At 36.9% G+C, this 19,001-nt stretch overlaps 1 protein-coding gene across 1 annotated transcript in view; it reads left to right on the forward strand.

Moving 5' to 3' along the window:
• Positions 1 to 19,001, forward strand: part of slc39a10 (solute carrier family 39 member 10) — a 71,993-nt gene that overhangs the window by 25,653 nt on the left and 27,339 nt on the right. The window contains exons 2-5 of the mRNA XM_062067605.1: positions 1,632 to 1,692; positions 8,339 to 8,384; positions 10,137 to 11,182; positions 11,334 to 11,511. Of these exons, the coding sequence (XP_061923589.1) occupies positions 10,145 to 11,182; positions 11,334 to 11,511 (1,216 nt within the window). The 5' untranslated portion in view covers positions 1,632 to 1,692; positions 8,339 to 8,384; positions 10,137 to 10,144. The remainder of the gene's footprint in view (positions 1 to 1,631; positions 1,693 to 8,338; positions 8,385 to 10,136; positions 11,183 to 11,333; positions 11,512 to 19,001) is intronic.

Consider the following 19,001-nt stretch of genomic DNA (forward strand, 5'->3'; position numbering starts at 1 on the left):
GCACTTTGTTAGAATATATAACAAATTGGACCAAGCTATATTTCTAACAAAGACTAATCATTATTTCTTCTAGATTTTCCAGAACAAAAATTTTAAAAGAAATTCAAAAGACTTTGAAATAAGATTTAAATTTGATTCTACAGATTTTCTAGATTTGCCAGAATAATTTTTTTGAATTTTAATCATAATAAGTTTGAAGAAATATTTCACAAATATTCTTCGTCGAAAAAACAGAAGCTAAAATGAAGAATTAAATTAAAATGTATTTATTATTCTTTACAATAAAAAAAAAAAATTACTTGAACATCGATTTAAATTGTCAGGAAAGAAGAGGAAGGAATTTAAAAGGTAAAAAGGTATATGTGTTTAAAAATCCTAAAATAATTTTTAAGGTTGTATTTTTTCTCTAAAATTGTCTTTCTGAAAGTTATAAGAAGCTAAGTAAAAAAATTCATGAATTCATTTAAACAAGTGAAGACCAAGTCTTTAAATATTTTCTTGGATTTTCAAATTCTATTTGAGTTTTGTCTCTCTTAGAATTAAAAATGTTGAACAAAGCGAGACCAGTTTGCTGGTAAATAAATAAAATTTAAAAAATAGAGGCAGCTCACTGGTAAGTGCTGCTATTTGAGCTATTTTTAGAACAGGCCAGCGGGCTACTCATCTGGTCCTTACGGGCTACCTGGTGCCCGCGGGCACCGCGTTGGTGACCCCTGATTTAGATGATGTAAGAAGACATGTAAACAGATTGTCTACACCAGTGCTTCTCAAATTTGTGGGGGGGCTCCGCTCGGCAGGGCATCAGGGGTCTGTGCGAGACAGGGAACATCCAGTATTAGCGTCTTTCTTTTCATGCCTGAACGATGCATAAGACTCTAGCTAGGGGGCAGCAATGCTCCAAATATTCAACAGAGTGCCCGGGAAATATGATAAGTACAGTATTCATAGCCCTTGGGTGCACAACTAATACGGTAGGTATTGTGGTTATATAATATCCTTAAAAGAGACATATTATAATTTTTTCCCCCTACATTTAAAACACTTCTTTGTGGTCTAAATAATATGTAATTGTGGTTTGTTGGTAAACATTTTGAATAGATTATGTTTTACAGACCATTTTCAAGTCTCTTCAGGATTTGCCTTTTTGTGGGCGGTCTTATTTACGTACACCTCAACTTTGACAGCATCTTCTCCCCATCATCCATGTCGTAGCGTTTCCATATGTAATCTACTGACAGTTACAAGTTTGAACTACCGTTATATGCTACTTTGCAACAGCAGAAGATGCATGTGCATGTACAAACCAGTCTGCCCTGCAACAAGAGGGTAGAGACAAAAGAGCTTATTCACTATAGCGCGGATTCCAATGGCAGACTCACGCAAACTACTTTGGGTAAATTTCTGCTATATATGGAAATATCTGGTGAGGTCACAAATGGGGAAAACATATCCATCCATCCATTTTCTACCGCTTGCCTCCCTCTGGGTAACGGGGTGGCTGGAGCCTATCCCAATTAGGGCAAATTCCATAAGGCTCATTTTGAGGAACTATGAAGGAAGGCAAGATTGTTTTTTAATATCTCCGCCATATTATTCATAAATATTGATCAATGTCCATTTATTTGTTTTAGAGTGCAGCTTTCAGAAGAGTTGGAAACAGTAGCATCAAGACTGGGGGCCAAGCCTATTGACGTGAGTACCAAATTATTTTTCACAATGGCGATTACAAGAAAATACATAATATACTGTACAATTGCCAGTGCTTAATACAAAATGACTAATGAACATATTTAAAATGATGCCACGGGGCACTATATTATGACACAACATGCTTTGTCTTCTGTCCCACTGTTATCCTCATACTCAGTCACAGGCATACATTTGGTTTTTTTACAGCCAGTTATGGCTGGTACAGTTCGCAAGTGATGTGCGGATCAATACTGAAATATTGATACCGCCGATACCAGATCTTTATGCTCTACTATCAATTCTTAAATCAACACTTTGATACTTTAGTTCAGGGTTGTGGAAACTTTTTCCACGAAAAGTCAAAGTATGTATTGATATATTTTTTGTTTAAAAAAAATGCTAAAAATAGATATTGAGTCAGCTTTGTATTATTGGTGACTCTGTATATTATTATTAATTATTGGTTAGAACACTTCCGCTTTTTGTCACTACACTTTTTACACTTTTTTTCTACATTTTTTTTGCTCTTTTTTTAATTTTTATTTTGACTGTTGTTTTTTTCCCCATGTAGGAATAGAATAAAAAATATTAATAATACGATTGGGTAATTGCATAACCAATGTATCAAAAAATATGCCTATATACCAAAATATTAATGTTCAGTTACACACTGAACAGTGTTATAATTGTTATATTTTTTCATTTATTCATTCATTCATTCATTATTTAACTAAACTTTGTTATATTTTGAATATATATATATATATATATATATATATATATATATATATATATATATATATATATATATATATATATATATATATATATATATATATATATATATATATATATATATATATATATATATATATATGGATGGATGGATGGATGGATGGATGGATGGATGGATATATATATATATCCATCCATCCATTTTCTACCGCTTATTCCCTTCGGGGTCGCGGGGGGCACTGGAGCCTATCTCAGCTATATATATATATATATATATACATATACATATATATATATATATATATATATATATATATATATATATATATATATATATATATATATATATATATATATATATATATATATATATATATATATATATATATATATATATATATAGGGATGATGTTTGATAAGAAATTATCGAGTTCGAGCCTATTATCGAATCCTCTTATCGAACCGATTCCTTATCGATTCTCTTATCGAGTCCAGATAGGTTGTTGTATATGGAAAAAAACACACAATATTTGGTTTAACAAAAGCTCACATTTATTATATAAGAAAAAAATTAAATCTAATAAATAAATATTGACTGTTAACCCCCTAAAAAAAATAAAAAAATAAACAAATATTGACTGTTGTTACCCAAAGTATATTAAGTGGCATTTTTCAGAAAAACAAATATATACAGTAACACAACAACAACCTGTCTCTGTGATCACTATAGGTGTATAAATAATTATATAGTGTTAAATAAAATCAGTCCCTTGGGCACAAAACTGAAAATAATAAAGCTCTCCAAAAAGTGCACTTCTGCTGCTATTTGACATAACTGTTTGTTATGATGCTTTGACATTTTTGCACTTTATTTCTTTATTGAAAGAAATATCTATGAAGAGAAAAGTTGTTTGCAAATGTGGTTACATGCTAAAAAATGAAAAGTTAAAGCTAAAAAAAGAAATACACTTTATTGAGTTAACATTATTTCTTTATAGGGGGAAAGATGTGATGTTATGAGCTAGGCTAGGGAATATAACAACTACACTACCCAGCATGCAACGGGAGTGACGAGCATGTGCGGTAGCCCCGAAAAGTGTTGTTCCATGTCTCACCCGGCAGCTAAAAATGAGGTTATGTTATGAGCACGCTGTGAAAGTAAACGTCAAGAACTCGGCCAACACGCCTCGTCAGCATTATTTATAATTAGACAGACAACACATATACAGTGTCATTTTGTTTTGTTTACAAGGAAAGAAAAACAAAAGTTAAAAAAGGGAGATGTCATATATGTATGTGCTGCGGTTGCTTTAAGAACGTTGCGACAGCTGCCGTGAAGGAGGTGCGTTGCTAGCCTGGTTGCTATATTTCCGGTTGGTCATAAAAGTGTTCGTCATGTGTTTGTACCCTGCTCAAATCTCTCAGTAAAGTTATTCATTGGATTATACCTTTTTGTTTTGAACGTTATTACACCTTGGAGCGCTTTTTCCGGTGCATTGTTTTTCCTGCTTTCCCTATCTGCGCCTAATGACTGAGCTACGTGACGTCATTTCTTGTGATGTCTCACGGGACATTTCTGGTCGGGACGGGATTCGTTCCCAGGGATTCGAATAAAAAAACAACTCTTTTTCTTTACTATAGTGGTCTCGATAACGGGTACCGGTTCTCAAAAAGGGATTCGAGTCCGAGGACTCGGTTCTTTTCTTATCGAACAATCGGGAAAACCGGTTTCGAGTATCATCCCTATATATATTATATATATACACTACCGTTCAAAAGTTTGGGGTCACCTAAACAATTTTGTGGAATAGCCTTCATTTCTAAGAACAAGAATAGACTGTCGAGTTTCAGATGAAAGTTCTCTTTTTCTGGCCATTTTGAGCGTTTAATTGACCCCACAAATGTGATGCTCCAGAAACTCAATCTGCTCAAAGGAAGGTCAGTTTTGTAGCTTCTGTAACGAGCTAAACTGTTTTCAGATGTGTGAACATGATTGCACAAGGGTTTTCTAATCATCAATTAGCCTTCTGAGCCAATGAGCAAACACATTGTACCATTAGAACACTGGAGTGATAGTTGCTGGAAATGGGCCTCTATACACCTATGTAGATATTGCACCAAAAAACAGACATTTGCAGCTATAATAGTCATTTACCACATTAGCAATGTATAGAGTGTATTTCTTTAAAGTTAAGACTAGTTTAAAGTTATCTTCATTGAAAAGTACAGTGCTTTTCCTTAAAAAATAAGGACATTTCAATGTGACCCCAAACTTTTGAACGGTAGTGTATATAATTTTTTATTTTTTTATTTTTTATTTTTGGAGAGCTTCTAAGGTCAAAGTATGTGAGGGCCATTTTGTTATTTTCTTATTTAAAAATTTTTTTAGAAACATGTTTATTAACATATATTTAAAGACAAAACGTGTTATAGGTGACTAAGTATATTATTATTATTATTATTATTAGTAGTAGTAGTTTTTAAAAGTTCAGCTTTTTCTTATTACATTTCAATCAATTTTTGTCTCATTTTTTCTTACATTGTGCTGTTGATTTTTTTAGATGAATATGTTTTTTGAAAATAAACAACTTTTTAAATTTAGGGTTAGGTATATTTGCACAAAGTATCTGTATCGGATCGGTATCCCCGATACCAGCCTGAATTTTACTTGGTATTGGATCGGTAAGAAAATCGGTGGTATCGCACATCACTACAGTTTGCTTACTTTATTGAAAGAAAAAATCTGAGGACAATCAACTACGGTAATTTATGAAGCCTGAATTGTCTACACCAGCAAATATTTCCATGTTATGCATCAGGTGTTATTTTAAGTTGTTGTTTCAGGAGATGCTGTTTTTGTAATTATTATTTACCTATCATTTACTTAGCTACCTGTATTTTATAATGACAATACTGTATTTAAAAAAAAAATCTCAGCCGTCTTCAAAAATCTTAAAAATCAATAAAGTCCTGAATACCTGGTAAATAGTAAAATCCTTGTACTTAATTTCCATACATCGTCACATTTGAATGTGTATTTTGTATTGTTCCCTCTTCAAGTTATTTTTTTAATTTTTTTATTTTTTTTATTTTATTTTTTTGTCCTGCCTAGCTTCTCAGGCAAATCATATAGTAGATGTAGATGCCCATATCGGCTGTTCAGATTTACTTTACAAAAGAGAAGTGTAGGATACTTCTCTTGTTGCCTTATTTGTATTTTGACTTTATTAAATGTATTTATATTATCATTTGGTGCAGCCGGGCCGGAGCAGGAGGGGATAGAAAAAGAAAAAAAGGAAGACAGAGGGGGGAATTGTGGGGACAAGAGGGGGATTAGACAGAGAGACAAAAACAACAACAGCAAACACAACAACAACAGAGCAACATCAGCAAATACGACATGTACAAATATGATGGTAAAAGTAATAGCAAATAAGCAGTTAGCGAAAATAAAAAATAATACAGAAATGACAATGAGCATTATTACACTAAAAATGGAGCAATATGAATACCAATAGAAATAGTGCTATTGATAATAAACAATACCAATACTTTTCCTTTATTATCAACAATACAATTGTTCAAATGCAACAATACATATACGTAATGATAACTTGAGATACGAAAGAATGCAGAAAAATGGAGGGGAAGAAAGAGAAGCAACCTACATTAACCTTGTAGATTGTTATAGTAACAGTAGGTTAAGCTTTGTCAGTGTGCCATGTGTTATACCCAGTTTACTCTAGGGCAACAACGTTAATATATGTTTGATGAAACGTGATTATGTGCATGAGTGTATGTGTGCATATGTACTTGTATATGTACAGTATGTGTATATGTGTGCTTGTACAGTGAATGTATATGTACAGTATAAGGCTGAAACGACGCGTCGACGTCATCGGTTACGTAAATACGTCGACGCCGTTTTTGTGCGCCGACGCGTCGCATATTTACGTCACACTACCGTCATGGCGGAGCGCAAAGCAGACTGTGCGAGCGAGGGGGAAAAAATCACGCCAAAAGTAGTCAAAAGTGTGGGAGTATTTCAATACACGGCCTAATGTTGTTGTATGCACACTGTGTCGAGCGGAAATGGCCTATCATAGCAGCACAACGGCTATGAACGAACATTTGAAAAGAAAACCATCAACTAGTCAATCGTCCGCGCGAGTATACGTTGTCATCATTACACAAAAACATGAATGTGTCATTTGTATCTGCTAGGGGTGTAACGGTACGTGTTTTGTATTGAACCGTTTCGGTACGGGGCTTTCTGTTCGGTACGGGGGTGTACCGAACGAGTTTCTAAGCTAAAGCTAACTTTAGCTGCTAAAGTGTTAACAAGCTGCTTTGCTCCTTCTGCGGCTGCCTCTGTCTCAGCACGCAGCATTGTCCCATCCACACAACCATCTGATTGGTACACACAAAGCGTTATACAAAGCGTTATCAGCCAATCAGCAGTGCGTATTCAGAGCGCATGTAGTCAGCGCTTCAGCGTGGAGCAGATAGGTGTTTAGCAGGTGAGCATCGGGCAGCGGACTCTCCCCAAATGATAATAAACACCTCCCAGTCAACTACTAGTAACATCACTATGAGTCCGTTGACCTTCTAGGAATATAAACTGGAGCTCAGCTCACTCGCAGTCCTGGCTTGAGGTGAAGGCTACCGGTAATTAGCTCTCAGTTCCAGCCACATCGACCCCTTCTGAGCGCCTATTTTCAGCTGCTGGGAATATTGTAAACATGAAAAGAACCAGAGCATGTAGACATGCTAACCTTTCTTCATTACAACTGTTAGTCACTCACTGGAATGAGTAGAATTGGTTATTGTGTACTGTGTTGGACTGGATGTTTATTTTGCACATTTTAAAAGCAATACTTAATGTTTACAGTGCTCCAGAATATTTAGATTGGCACTTTTTTGTATTGGATGTTTATTTTTATTTTTGCACATTTTAGCAAATAAGCAATACTTTCACTTTTGTTGAAATTTTTACACTGTTGTTACAGAATATTTCGTTTTGCACTTTTATGTATTGGATGTTTATCTTTATTTTTGCACATTTTAAAGCAAAATAAGAAATACTTTTACTTTTGAAATGCTTATACTATTGCAGAATATTAAGATTTGCACTGGATGTTTACTTTTATATTTGCACATTAAAAAGCAAATAAGCTACTTTTAATTTTGTTAAATGTTAAAAGTTTTAGATGTTTACATTGTTACAGAATATTTTGTCATGTTGTTGTCAATGTTGACTGAGTGGCCATACTTCTTTTTTTTTTGTAAATAAAAGCCATGCCTTTTGAAAAAACAGGCCTACATTTATTTTTTCATCTTCATTTTAAATAAAAAAATAATCGGTAAAAGGAAAAATAATCTATAGATGAATCGAAAAAATAATCTATAGATTAACCGATTAATCGAAAAAAATAATCTATAGATTAATCGATAGAAAAATAATCGTTAGCTGCAGCCTTAGTGCAGTACGTGTATATGTGTTTGTACAGTGAATGTATATGTAAAGAATGTGTATGTGTGTTTGTACAGTGAATGTATATGTACAGTATGTGTATACAGTATGTGTGTTTGTACAGTGAATGTATATGTACAGTATGTGTACATGTGTGTTTGTACAGTGAATGTATATGTATGTGTGTGTTTGTACAGTGAATGTATATGTACAGTATGTGTATGTGTGTGTTTCAAGTTAAAGCACAATGAAGCCTGTAATCAGCAAGACAGAATAGAGTAGGCTCTGTGACTGGTTAGAGGGTGTGATGTTAAAATAGGATATGGTTTTACCCTATCAGCAGTGAGGTTCATAGGTCGCCACTGTCCCGTGTTTATAAACACTGTAGACAAGCATGAAGAAGGTTTTGAACCGCATTTAATGTGAAGTCTTTATTTACAGCCCCATCGCTGCTAATTTCACACATCTCATTCAAGGGCCCACAGAGGTAAGTAGTTTTTTGCATGCAATTTCAAATGGCAACAAAGTCACAGCTCATAAATCGATTTTACTGAGTATGCATTTGATAGGTGTGTCACTCCTTTACTTTGCTCCTTTTATTTATTTATTTTCATTCATTGCCCATACATTTTATAGAAGAGAACTACTTTGCGGCAATCCGTTTCGAATATCTGCAGAAATATACCCGCATGCATTTTTACCGTTTTATGACTATTCCACATGTTGTATTGAAAGGAGGGAATCTATAACCAGTAGTTAGCCAATAGTGACTGATAAACTGTTGATGTCATCTGCGGGTTGATGAAGAATAAACAAAGCCAATGTTTTAGCACAAACTTTCACAGTATAAACTTTTATCAGCAACTATTAAAATGTTATACATTTAAAATATAAAACCAATATTAGTGGTTAGTATTTGGGATAACAATAATTAGAATATATTGTTCACCAGGACAACAAGAACTAAAATGAAGTGCGTGTGTAATCAGGTTTCCATGTATAGCTAGCTACCCCAAAAAAAATATATAATTGTGCTGTGCTCCTATTTTTTAAGGTGTTGCTTCCTCAGTGCTTTTGTTGCTTTGACAACTGTGTGCTTGTCCTGGTATCTGTGATCTGAACAAAATCCCATTTCCTTTTGGCACACTTGCAGTAAATTCAGTCTAAACTTTGCTAACAAGGCCAGTGGCTTTATTTTTTTAATTTTTTTGACGTCTCATCTTTGCTGTGTGCCAGCAGTATATCTCATCTGCCCTCAGATTTAGCATGCTCTCATCCGCGCTCCCAGCATTCTTGCATCGACCACCCTCAGGCTTCACAGAGGATCTTATGAGGATCATTTGACTGCAATGAAATTGCTGCTTCGGGCTTTTTGGAATGGGGAGAACAAGCAATTTGTAGCACAGTTTTCTCAAGGGTATGGCGTGTTCCAAAAGGCTTTACTTATATGTATATATAGCTTTATTAGTCATTTGATTTTTAGAGCAAGGTAGTCATGTTGTGGTTGGAACATTTTATTCTGTGTGATAGGTTAGCTCGTTATTTTTCAGCATACTAATAATGCTGTAGTAATAGTATACTAATACAGTGGTACCTGGGGATACACTGTAATGCGGAACAGTGTCGCCCATTGAATTAAATTAAAGTTAATTTAATCGATGCATATTGGCCATGTCATGGGCGGGAACTTGAAAAACTACAGAAGTGGGTGAGAAGATGGAGAGGTAGGACAAAAACGTAAAATATAAAGGATTAAAAAAATCAAGGCACACATCAGTTACTTTAGTAACACTGTTAAGGTATGATATACAAATAGGTCTGCTATAAACTGTACTATTGGTATTACGAACTTGCAAGCGTTCTAAAAGGTATTGGCCACCTGGTGTACTGGTGGTGTGCCTGTTGGCCTTGCCGTCAAGAGATCGAGGGTTTCTGCGTGGAGTTTGCATGTACTCTGGCTTCCATCCCCCAAAACCTGCATGTTTGTTTGATTGGAGACTCTAAATTTACCATAGACGTTAATGTAACTGGTTGACTAGATGTACCCTTCTGTAGATTAATGAAGGGTGGACCCTGCTTCTCACCCCAAGTCAGCTGGTATAGGCTCAGGATGTGATCCCAATGATATGGAGAATGATATAAAGCAATATTTTGCATTTAAAATAATTAGATTTTAACAATGACTCTGTGATTTGAATGATATTTTATATTAACATATCAGTATGTACTGTCTTGACAGGGAATCTGATGTTGGGGACAATGCGAGTCCAGATACACACAAGATTTTGTTTCCTATGTGTGCTCACCTTCATCTACCATCAGTCCAGCCACTGCCATGAAGAAGGGCATCATCAGCACCACGGTCATCGCCATATCAACCACACCCACAATGATCTGCAGATTTCCGAGGCTCCGTATGTGAGAAAATCTAATCCAACTGCAGAGTCTGGAAGTCCTGAAGGGGCATCTTTAGAGGAGGAACAGAACTTCTATATCCAGCAGTTGTTCAGGCGTTATGGGCAGAAGAACAAGCTAGATTTCCACGGATTTCAGAGTCTCCTTATTAGTTTGGGTCTGGGTGAAGTGAAAGTGGTTGGTCTGGAACATGATGAGCTTGGTCATGACCATGTAGCTCACTTAGACATTCTTGATGTGCAAGAGGGATCTCACTCACACACTGAAGGTCACGGCCATGACCATCCACATCACAAACCCAACTCCCGCCATCCACGCACAGAACAAGATCCCACAGAGTGCAGCCACCAGACCACTACTGCTATCACACCTGGTGTATCAAAAGAACACTCCCGCAAACATAATCACGATCATAATCATAACCACAATCACCCACATGATGCACAACATAATCATGATCATCCCAAGGAAGAGAACAACGAACATTCTGATGAACATTTGAGTGACAAACCTGATCCTGTGCAAACAAAAAACAACACAGATATTGTTCCCACCAACCAAGAACAGCTCTCTTCCCAGCTTGACTTGACTCATGTCAATCAAGAGCTGCAGTCTTCTCCTGCCCCTATAGACACCAAGCCCAAGAAGCCAAGAAAGCCAGGAAGGGTCAGAGGACAAAGGGGTCAAAACAAAACCATTTCAACTTCCACATCACAGTCTAATAATCATGACCACAAACACAGTCATGATCATGGTCACAGCCATTCTCACAAAGCTAAAAGAGAAGCACCAGGAGGACCTGACACCCCTATAGTTCCGAGCCCTGTTTTGCCTGGACATGCAAGTGGCTTGTCTCACCATCATGAGGAGGTAGGGACTCTTTTAACTCCCTAAGTATTTTAAATACTGTTATGTAATTATGAATAATGAGCTACTCATCAAATCTGATTTCTAATTAATGATCAATATGCTGGACTGGTATAAACCTTATTTAAAATGAAGATGTGATGTCTGCTTACAGTGTTTAAACCTGACTCAGCTCCTCAACTACTATGGGCTGAGTCCTGATTCGCTCATCTCGCCAAACCAGTTTGCCTATCTGTGTCCTGCCCTGCTGTACCAAATAGACAGCCGTGTGTGCATTCGCCATTATCACCAGATGGACGTGGAGCAGAAAGCTTTGGAGAATGTCAGCTCTGGTAAGAAGCCAAGTACCAAATTGACTCAACTCAATTGAGCTAGATGTCAGTAAAAATTTTTTTTAAATAATTCACTAAAGCTCAAACTGAAAGTAGCAACAAAGATAAACACTATTTCATAGTGAGTACTTGTTCCCTTATTCTGAATAGAAAGGCAAGTTGGAGTCAACATGTCACCTCTTAACACTTAAGGGGGTTGAGGTTTCTACTTGGCTCTATCAAGTTGAGCTAACAAGTATACTCTATTCTCTTGACAATAGTTTTTTGTCATTTGATATTGCTTGGAGTGTATTGCAATGTTATTTTTTCTACATTTAGCCTTCCCCCATCTCACATTGGTTTTATATTTGCCTCAAGAAAAAAATGTCTCAAATTTAGCAGCCCAGTTACTTAGTAACTAGAGTGACATAAAGTATTCAAGGTCTCAAACAAAGAAACATGTGATACAGCTTTGTGATCTTGTCATATTCATATCAAGGCCCTGACACAGTCTAACACCTTTAACTCACTGTCACAATTGCATTTTTTTATTCGGTCATTAAAAATCAAAGATAGCCACGTAGTTACATACAGTACATGCTTACAGTTCAAATGATGATTTAGTTTATTTGTGTTTTAGTAAGTAACAGGTGATAAGAATTTGGTCTTGAGTGGTTGTCAAAAACATTCTTTATCTGGTCCTTTTATCCAAAACTCACGGTTATGATTTTGTCATTAAACCAGACATAGCGCAACAAGCCCTATTATAACAAATCCTAACCCTAATGTCTGTCAGTGTGATACTTGGAAAAGAAATAGGAAATTCAATTATGATTCCTAAAGGTGTTCTCATGACTTTGTTCAATCACTTTTCATTGTCTATACATTTGAAAAGTTGTCTTCCTTTGGATGGGAATAATCTTTTTTTCTAATTTTCTGCAATACTGAGCACTGATGAAAACTCACCAGAGCATAATTTGAAAATCAGCATAGGTTTAAGAAATTATATTTGAAAGACCAACTGAAGAAGAAGTTTCCTTCAGCACATTTTGTTTACCACTTACAAGTGCTGGTAGGTAATCCTTTCATTTACTTTTTTGTAGGTAAAATTACTATTTTCCATAGTTTGGCCTGAATGGACATTTGTGCACTAGCCTTTGCTAGCAAAATGCTCCGCAGGGGTGTCCAAAGCTTCAATTTGGCTTGCAAGATGACAGCACAAGATCAGTTTCAATAAGCAACCTGGCCATGCAGGGTGTTTTCAAATTTAATTTAAATGACCATTGGTCTAACAAGTGGTAAATTGTCACCATCTTGTTGATCAATGTGAGAAACTCAGGTCAGTGACCATGATGTGTACTTCTTTGACATGTTAAGCGCTGAATATACCTATATGACCCAACCTAAACAAGCTTTCGTAGTTGAGGTGCAGAAGAAAAAACCCTCAACCAGCACAACAAGTCAACACACATGGTCACACATAGCACAACCTGCTCACTGAATTGTGTTGATATTATTTTTAAAAAAATGTGCCATCACCATAAAAAATAGAAATTACACCAATTTAAATCAATTGCAAGGCATGATGGGGAAAATACAAAACACTCCACACTTATCCATGTTTGACTTTTAGCTGCTGGGTATTTCTGATTGAGTACAAAGCTTTAAAGAGGTTGTCACGGAAGTAAACAAGGTAGGAGTTGAACTTTCACATACTCTTAATATTCAATTATAATAATTATTAATTATTTATCCATTATAACATGTGAACACGCACACACACTTTACACAGTTACTTTGCATGCAGTCGGCTTTTGGCCTCCGGCCCAATTCTTTTAGACCAATTCGGCCCCCCAGTCAAAAAGATTGGACACCCCTGCACTAAAGTGTGTTAAGTATTTATTTATATGTTTGCAAGAATATTAGCACAAACGATACGATACAATTAAAACATGAATCAACATTCAATGAATCAAAAAAACTTATTTTTTTGTTACGGACTGCAATCCTGTTAAATGAGCACTTTAATTCCAAGTGAGGGTCTGTAATTCAGTAATTTTGATGAAAATATAAAACCTATTGTATTTGTATAGCCTTAAGTAGGGTTGACAAAACAAAACCAATACATGGATACCAAGTTGATACGTTGAACACATAAAAAATACATTGATACCTGCTTTTTTCAGTATCAGTAACACTTTTCCTTGGTGAGCAGCGTCACTTCTCAGCTTCTCATCACTGAGCAGCAGAAGCCTGCCGTGTTAAAAAATGAGTTAGTGTTTCCCATATATTCATTCTTGGCAGCCTGCCACCAATGTGTATTTGGCACTTCCAGTTCAGCCTTGCACATAAACAAATAATGGAACTATGGTGGTATGCGTCATAACTCTGCCTCACAATGCACCTCATACGCATACGGTTTACCAGAGGATTAAATTGTAGCAGAAAGAATCTGTGTTGCCATTTAGTGAGGTAGCGAATAGAGGTACGCAATGAAAGTGAAAGAGATGGTGGTGTATTCACTGTGTAAGTGAGAGCGGAGATCCGCCACCACAAGCCCCGGGAGTGTGCTTTACCGCATCTGTGCAAGGCGTGCAACAAATCTCTACAACCATGCTACCCAATCTTTATCACCATAAATGTTAAGAAGACAGAGCTTAGAGACACTCTGTCATTTGAGATAATTATGTTTAAGTCATCTTAAATACTTGACGGTTTGAAACAGTTTTCAATACAGTAATAAATGTATATGGGTTCAGTTTTCAAATGATTACTGTGGTATCAAATACATATTAGAAGTCAAGAAAATTCACAGGTATTGGTATCGACCAATGGAATTCAGGTATTGTGACAACTCAACCTTCAAGTAGTCTTTACTCCTGGTTTGCTGGATTTACGCGATCAAAAAATTGCGACCTTCTAGAGAGTGTGTAGTACAAAGAATACATTTTTACAGTTTTAGTTATGTAACGTCAGTATATTTTTTTTACTCAAGCACAAGTGAGTAAAATACAAAGTAAGATGTGACACAAGAAGATTTAAAGAACATAGTGCCCTAAAATGTACAAATAAGCAAGTCTGAGGAGTTTGGGCTTTCTGGACTAAAGTAGACATGTCCGTGTTCATCTCACTGTGACAAATCAAACACATCCTGTTTATGACGTAGCATTACAATTAGGTTAACTCTGCTTTAGGCTAACAAAAAAAATTAAAGTAGTGAGGAATTTCTTCAAGGTTGGCAGGTCTGCAAGGGTATGAGAGAATCCAGCGTTGTCTCAGTTTGCATAATACCCAGGTATAAGATGTGTGAAGGTTTTAGCAACTAGAGATTAATTCATGGCTTCACACTGCAGTCTGTTAACCTAACAGTGAAGGAATCAAGAATTAAAAAATGTTATTAATTGACAAAATATTGCTGAATGTTGATAGATAAAGGAACATGGTGGATCGTTTCTGTTCTATGTACTTTATGTTCTCAAAAGAGAGAGACGGGCTAATGCTTCATGAATTATGTTGAAGGAACTATACATGTGAATGTATGAGTATATGTATATTGTGTGTGTGTGTGCGCTCAATCATACACATACAGTGTGTGTGTGTTTATGTGTGTGTATATATATATATATATATATATATATATATATATATATATATATATATATATATATATATATATATATATATATATATATATATATACACACGATTGTAGCTGAGATAGGCTCCAGCACCCCCCGCGACCCCGAAGGAAATAGGCGGTAGAGGATGGATGGATATATATGTATGTGTGTGTGTGTGTGTGTGTGTGTGTGTGTGTGTGTGTGTGTGTGTGTGTGTGTGTGTGTGTGTGTGTGTGTGTGTGTGTGTATATATGTAAAATGTGTATTTATAGATTCTGGTGGAGAAGGTGTAAATCTCGCGCCAGGCCGTACTCGTATCCGCAGCAGGTCTACAAGGTGAACAGACTCTGGCGTGTTGGAACATGAATAACATGAACATGTTATTGTAGCTTATAATAATAATATTTTGTTAATATTTAGTTAATATTGAGGTGACGATATGTAAATGGGGTATTGTTTGAAGGTTTTTGGATGGTTATTTAGAGGGCTTTATGGGCGGTATAGAGTACCTCTCATTGACTCCACTGTTAGCTGATTTTTGTTTTGCTGGCGTTTATTTTTACGATTTAGAATGTATAAAAAAAGAAGACGTGTTCTTGTCTTACATAGGGATTGTGAATGATGGGCAAATTTAAAAAAAAGTGGAGATTGGCTATTTGCTGTTGTCAAACTCTAAATGATCAGAACCAGTTTTATTGATGTAAAATATTTCTGTCACAATATACACAAGTATATACATTAATACTGTGGGTTTGAAAGAACACAGACATCGCAGTGCACCTACCTTTTAATGATTAAAACCCTTTTTCTCTTCTTTGTGTATAGTACCTGTATCAAATGTGCCCAAGAAAGCACTGTGCCACCACCAAAAGCAGTCATAAAATGGAAATGGTAACATGGAAGATGGCATGAACAAGTCATAAAGGCATAAATAGTTCCTCATTAGTGGAAAACCAGAGGTGGTAGACTCTGGCATGCCAAGATTTATCCATAGGCATTACCACATGCCGTGGAGGTACCTTCCATTTACCTCCTGCTGGAATCTGTGGGGGATCTCAGAACATTTGCAGTTGTTTTCTCTCTGGTCCCAAAGTGCCCTGTTTTCTGCTGTACCAATTAGGAGCACATAAGTGACACCCAGCGCCATCTTTCTGAGCTATGGCTCACAGGAAAGTCATAATTGGAGAGAGGAAACAGACCACTGGGTTTCCTCTTTTCCTTTGCCATCGTCAAACACCACCCCATCACACCTCGTTGCAAAAATCAAAAATTCTCATTTACACATAGTGTACATGAAAGATGCACATTGGTACGGAGATAGAAATGTAGATGAGTTTCATTGAGTTTAGACTTGTTGTACTGTCAGGCTGATATTTATATTCATTTACCTTTCAGTGTTAGTTTTACCTCCTGCAGCAAATAAGACAGCAGTCAAATGTAGTCTTTTCGCTTTTCTAAGGCTGAGTAAAATTGTGGTAACACCAAAATGAGAAAGTGAGGTTTGTTACGGATTTTTATTTATTTATCAACAAGCGTCCAGTTTTACTTTTCTGACATTGATGTAGTCTGCTGCTCTCAAAGGATCATAATACTCTGACAAAAAGCTAAACTTTTGCATTTAAGGTTACATTTAAAAAAAAAAAAATCCTTAATGGTTGCTAATCTCTCTGTAAGCGCCATAGTGATTATGCAAATGCATTAAAATACTGAGTTAATCACAATTGCCTCAAAGAGCAATTGAACTCACATCCGGGCAATGAAAAAACTTAAAAGACCTGAACTGGGAAAAAGAATAAACCTTCCGAAGGGGCCGCAATGAATGACAACTGGGTACAGTAATTGAGTTGTTACATGAATAGATAATGTAATAGTCCAGTCCATCAGGGAGCCAACAATACATATAAGTAATTTACACCCTGCAGATGTTTTCAGTATTTATTGTATGTCTACTTTAAGATGAAACATTTAATTGTTTTGATTTATCGTATTTTCCGGACTGTAGAGTGCACCGGTAGACATATATCAGCCGCACCGGACTTGAAGCCACAGACATATACGTTGTGAAATGAGATATGTGTGCAGAAAGATTTTGTAAATGTTTATTTACATACCTTAATAGTTTCCAAACGGTGCCTGTAACACGGCAGTAAAACAGCTGATCAAACAAAACAGAGAAGTCAATTTGTGGACCCACTAGCTGCAGAAGTTAGCTTTCCAATCAGAACAAACTCAATAACTCCATGGTGACAATACAAAAAGAATGCCATTGTAAGTTAATAATACTAACCCACACTTGTAAACGTGTTAGCATATTAGCTAACGCTAATGACACCAGCTTAATTACATTACGATAGCCCGTACAAATATGCATGAAACCTAGTATCAAACATGTGAAAGTATGAATTGTTTTAGTTACATTGTCAAACTTATAAGTGTTGCCTGAAGTGATGAATGAAGAAACCATATGAGTAGAAAGTAAACGGAACGGCACCTAAACTTCTGTAGACTTTCAACCTGCAGTGAGCGGACTCGTCCCAAAGATGGCGCCAAAGTACTAACAATGACACATCTCTTTAGTCTCCTGGTGTTTCTACTATGTAAGTTTGCTGTATACAAAACATTTTGGCTATTCGCAAAGAAAAATCCATTGATTAGCTCCGCCTTTGTGTAAACCGCAGCTTTCAAAGCTCAAAAAGTCGCGGCTTATAGTCTGGAAAATACGGTAGAGTAGGCACCTGTCACTTTTAAAATGTTATTGGACTGTATGCTGCAGTAGTGCCAGGTGAAGATAAATGCTTGTTCAGCACAATTGATTGGAGTCCAACGTTTTTTCTGCTGTTGGAACCATGTTAAAAACACACCTATATCTCAGCTTTCAGCTGTAGATGACAGGCAAATAGTTGAAAGATTTTAATAATTCGTAAGTGGTCGAGCATGAGAAAATGTTTTTATTGAGGATCAGAAAGGCATGCTAAGCAGCAGTTCATCCATCCATCCATCCATTTTCCACCGCTTATTCCCTTCGGGGGCGCTGGAGCCTATCTCAGCTACAATCGGGCAGTAGGCGGGGTACACCCTGGACAAGTCGCCACCTCATCACAGGGCCAACACAGACAGACAGACAACATTCACACTCACATTCACACACTAGGGCCAATTTAGTGTTGCCAATCAACCTATCCCCAGGTGCATGTCTTTGGAGGTGGGAGGAAGCCGGAGTACCCGGAGGGAACCCACGCAGTCACGGGGAGAACATGCAAACTCCACACAGAAAGAACCCGAGCCCAGGAATGAACTCGGGACTACTCAGGACCTTCGTATTGTGAGGCACATACACTAACCCCTGTGCCATCGGCTCAAAATTTGACACAACCTATACTTCGAAAGACATTTAATCCTTTTAACCTCTCACAGATCAGTGTATGTTTCTTTAATGTTTATTCTCCTCTCTGAGCTGCCACCTTACCGTGGTAGAGGAGTTTGCGTGTCCCAATGATCCTAGGAGCTATGTTGTCCGGGGGCTTTCGGGCACCCTGGTAGGGTCTCCCAAAACAAACAGGTCCTAGGTGAGGGTTTAGACAAAGAGCAGCTCGAAGACTTCTATGGAACTACAACAACATGGACTCAGATTTCCCTCGCCCGGACGCGGGCCACCGGGCCCCCTCTCTGGAGCCAGGCCCGGAGTTGGCCCTGCTTATTCCCTTTGGGGTTGCGGGGGGCGCTGGAGCCTATCTCAGCTACAATCGGTCGGTAGGCGGGGTACACCCTGGACAAGTCGCAACCTCATCACAGGGCCAACACAGACAGACAGACAACATTCACACTCACATTCACACACTAGGGCCAATTTAGTGTTGCCAATCAACCTATCCCCAGGTGCATGTCTTTGGA

This window comes from Entelurus aequoreus, linkage group LG13 (assembly GCF_033978785.1).
Source record: "Entelurus aequoreus isolate RoL-2023_Sb linkage group LG13, RoL_Eaeq_v1.1, whole genome shotgun sequence".
NCBI classification, from domain to species: Eukaryota; Metazoa; Chordata; class Actinopteri; order Syngnathiformes; family Syngnathidae; genus Entelurus; species Entelurus aequoreus.